Here is a 2500-nt window from a genome sequence, read left to right as displayed (position 1 = left end):
AGGACTCACCTGACTGTCGAGTCCCAGCAGCAGCAGCATGAAGAAGAAGAGCGCCGCCCAGAGCGGAGCCACCGGCATCAGACTGACCGCCATCGGATACGCAATGAAGGCCAGACCCGGACCTGAAACACACACACACACACACACACACACACACACACACACACACACACACACACACACACACACATACAGACACACACACACACACACACACACACACACACACACACACACACACACACACACACAGACACACACACACACACACACACACACACACACACACACACACGTTAGATTCCTGAAGAGTTGGGACGTTGAAACCCCAAACAGAAAGGGAAAATTATATTCCCGTTTTGAATTTGACACTTTTCAAAAAGGTTGAGATAGTTGCAACCGAAGACTGTAAAAGTTGTGACCTGCTAAAATACAACACCTGCTAGGTGTAACTGTAAAGAGGACATATGATCCCCCTCCTCCACCTTTTCAAACAGTCTCCTCCTCCACCTTTCCAAACAGTCCCCTCCTCCACCTTTTCAAACAGTCCCCCTCCTCCACCTTTCCAAACAGTCCTCTCCTCCACCTTTTCTAACAGTCCCCCTCCTCCACCTTTCCAAACAGTCCCCCTCCTCCACCTTTCCAAACAGTCCCCTCCTCCACCTTTTCAAACAGTCCTCTCCTCCACCTTTTCTAACAGTCCCCTCCTCCACCTTTTCAAACAGTCCCCTCCTCCACCTTTTCTAACAGTCCCCTCCTCCACCTTTTCTAACAGTCCCCCTCCTCCACCTTTCCAAACAGTCCCCTCCTCCACCTTTTCTAACAGTCCCCCTCCTCCACCTTTCCAAACAGTCCTCTCCTCCACCTTTTCTAACAGTCCCCCTCCTCCACCTTTCCAAACAGTCCCCCTCCTCCACCTTTTCAAACAGTCCTCTCCTCCACCTTTTCTAACAGTCCCCTCCTCCACCTTTTCAAACAGTCCCCTCCTCCACCTTTTCAAACAGTTCCCTCCTCCACCTTTCCAAACAGTCCCCTCCTCCACCTTTCCAAACAGTCCCCCTCCTCCACCTTTCCAAACAGTCCCCTCCTCCACCTTTTCAAACAGTCCTCTCCTCCACCTTTTCTAACAGTCCCCTCCTCCACCTTTTCAAACAGTCCCCTCCTCCACCTTTTCTAACAGTCCCCTCCTCCACCTTTTCTAACAGTCCCCCTCCTCCACCTTTCCAAACAGTCCCCCTCCTCCACCTTTTCAAACAGTCCTCTCCTCCACCTTTTCAAACAGTCCTCTCCTCCACCTTTTCAAACAGTCCCCTCCTCCACCTTTTCTAACAGTCCCCCTCCTCCACCTTTTCAAACAGTCCTCTCCTCCACCTTTTCAAACAGTCCCCTCCTCCACCTTTTCAAACAGTCCCCTCCTCCACCTTTTCAAACAGTCCTCTCCTCCATCTTTTCTAACAGTCCCCCTCCTCCACCTTTTCTAACAGTCCCTCTCCTCCACCTTTTCAAACAGTCCTCTCCTCCACCTTTTCAAACAGTCCCCTCCTCCACCTTTTCTAACAGTCCCCCTCCTCCACCTTTTCAAACAGTCCTCTCCTCCACCTTTTCAAACAGTCCCCTCCTCCACCTTTTCTAACAGTCCCCCTCCTCCACCTTTCCAAACAGTCCTCTCCTCCATCTTTTCTAACAGTCCCCCTCCTCCACCTTTCCAAACAGTCCCCCTCCTCCACCTTTCCAAACAGTCCCCCTCCTCCACCTTTCCAAACAGTCCTCTCCTCCACCTTTTCTAACAGTCCCCCTCCTCCACCTTTCCAAACAGTCCCCCTCCTCCACCTTTCCAAACAGTCTCCTCCTCCACCTTTCCAAACAGTCCCCTCCTCCACCTTTTCTAACAGTCCCCCTCCTCCACCTTTTCAAACAGTCCTCTCCTCCACCTTTTCAAACAGTCCTCTCCTCCACCTTTTCAAACAGTCCCCTCCTCCACCTTTTCTAACAGTCCCCCTCCTCCACCTTTTCAAACAGTCCTCTCCTCCACCTTTTCAAACAGTCCCCTCCTCCACCTTTTCAAACAGTCCCCCTCCTCCACCTTTCCAAACAGTCCCCCTCCTCCACCTTTCCAAACAGTCTCCTCCTCCACCTTTCCAAACAGTCCTCTCCTCCACCTTTTCTAACAGTCCCCCTCCTCCACCTTTCCAAACAGTCCTCTCCTCCACCTTTTCTAACAGTCCCCCTCCTCCACCTTTCCAAACAGTCCCCCTCCTCCACCTTTTCAAACAGTCCTCTCCTCCACCTTTTCAAACAGTCCTCTCCTCCACCTTTTAAAACAGTCCCCTCCTCCACCTTTTCTAACAGTCCCCCTCCTCCACCTTTTCAAACAGTCCTCTCCTCCACCTTTTCAAACAGTCCTCTCCTCCACCTTTTCAAACAGTCCCCTCCTCCACCTTTTCTAACAGTCCCCCTCCTCCACCTTTTCAAACAGTCCTCTCCTCCACCTTTTCAAACA

At 51.6% G+C, this 2500-nt stretch overlaps 1 protein-coding gene across 1 annotated transcript in view; it reads right to left on the bottom strand.

Moving 5' to 3' along the window:
• slc6a8 (solute carrier family 6 member 8) overlaps window positions 1–2500 on the bottom strand; it is a 41521-nt gene that overhangs the window by 4971 nt on the left and 34050 nt on the right. Inside the window, exon 8 of the mRNA XM_061058441.1 lies at window positions 10–122. Coding sequence (XP_060914424.1) covers window positions 10–122 — 113 coding nt within the window. The remainder of the gene's footprint in view (window positions 1–9; window positions 123–2500) is intronic.

This window comes from Labrus mixtus, chromosome 15 (assembly GCF_963584025.1).
Source record: "Labrus mixtus chromosome 15, fLabMix1.1, whole genome shotgun sequence".
NCBI classification, from domain to species: Eukaryota; Metazoa; Chordata; class Actinopteri; order Labriformes; family Labridae; genus Labrus; species Labrus mixtus.
Note: the sequence above shows the minus strand (reverse complement) of the source record. Positions and strands in the feature narration are given on the sequence as shown.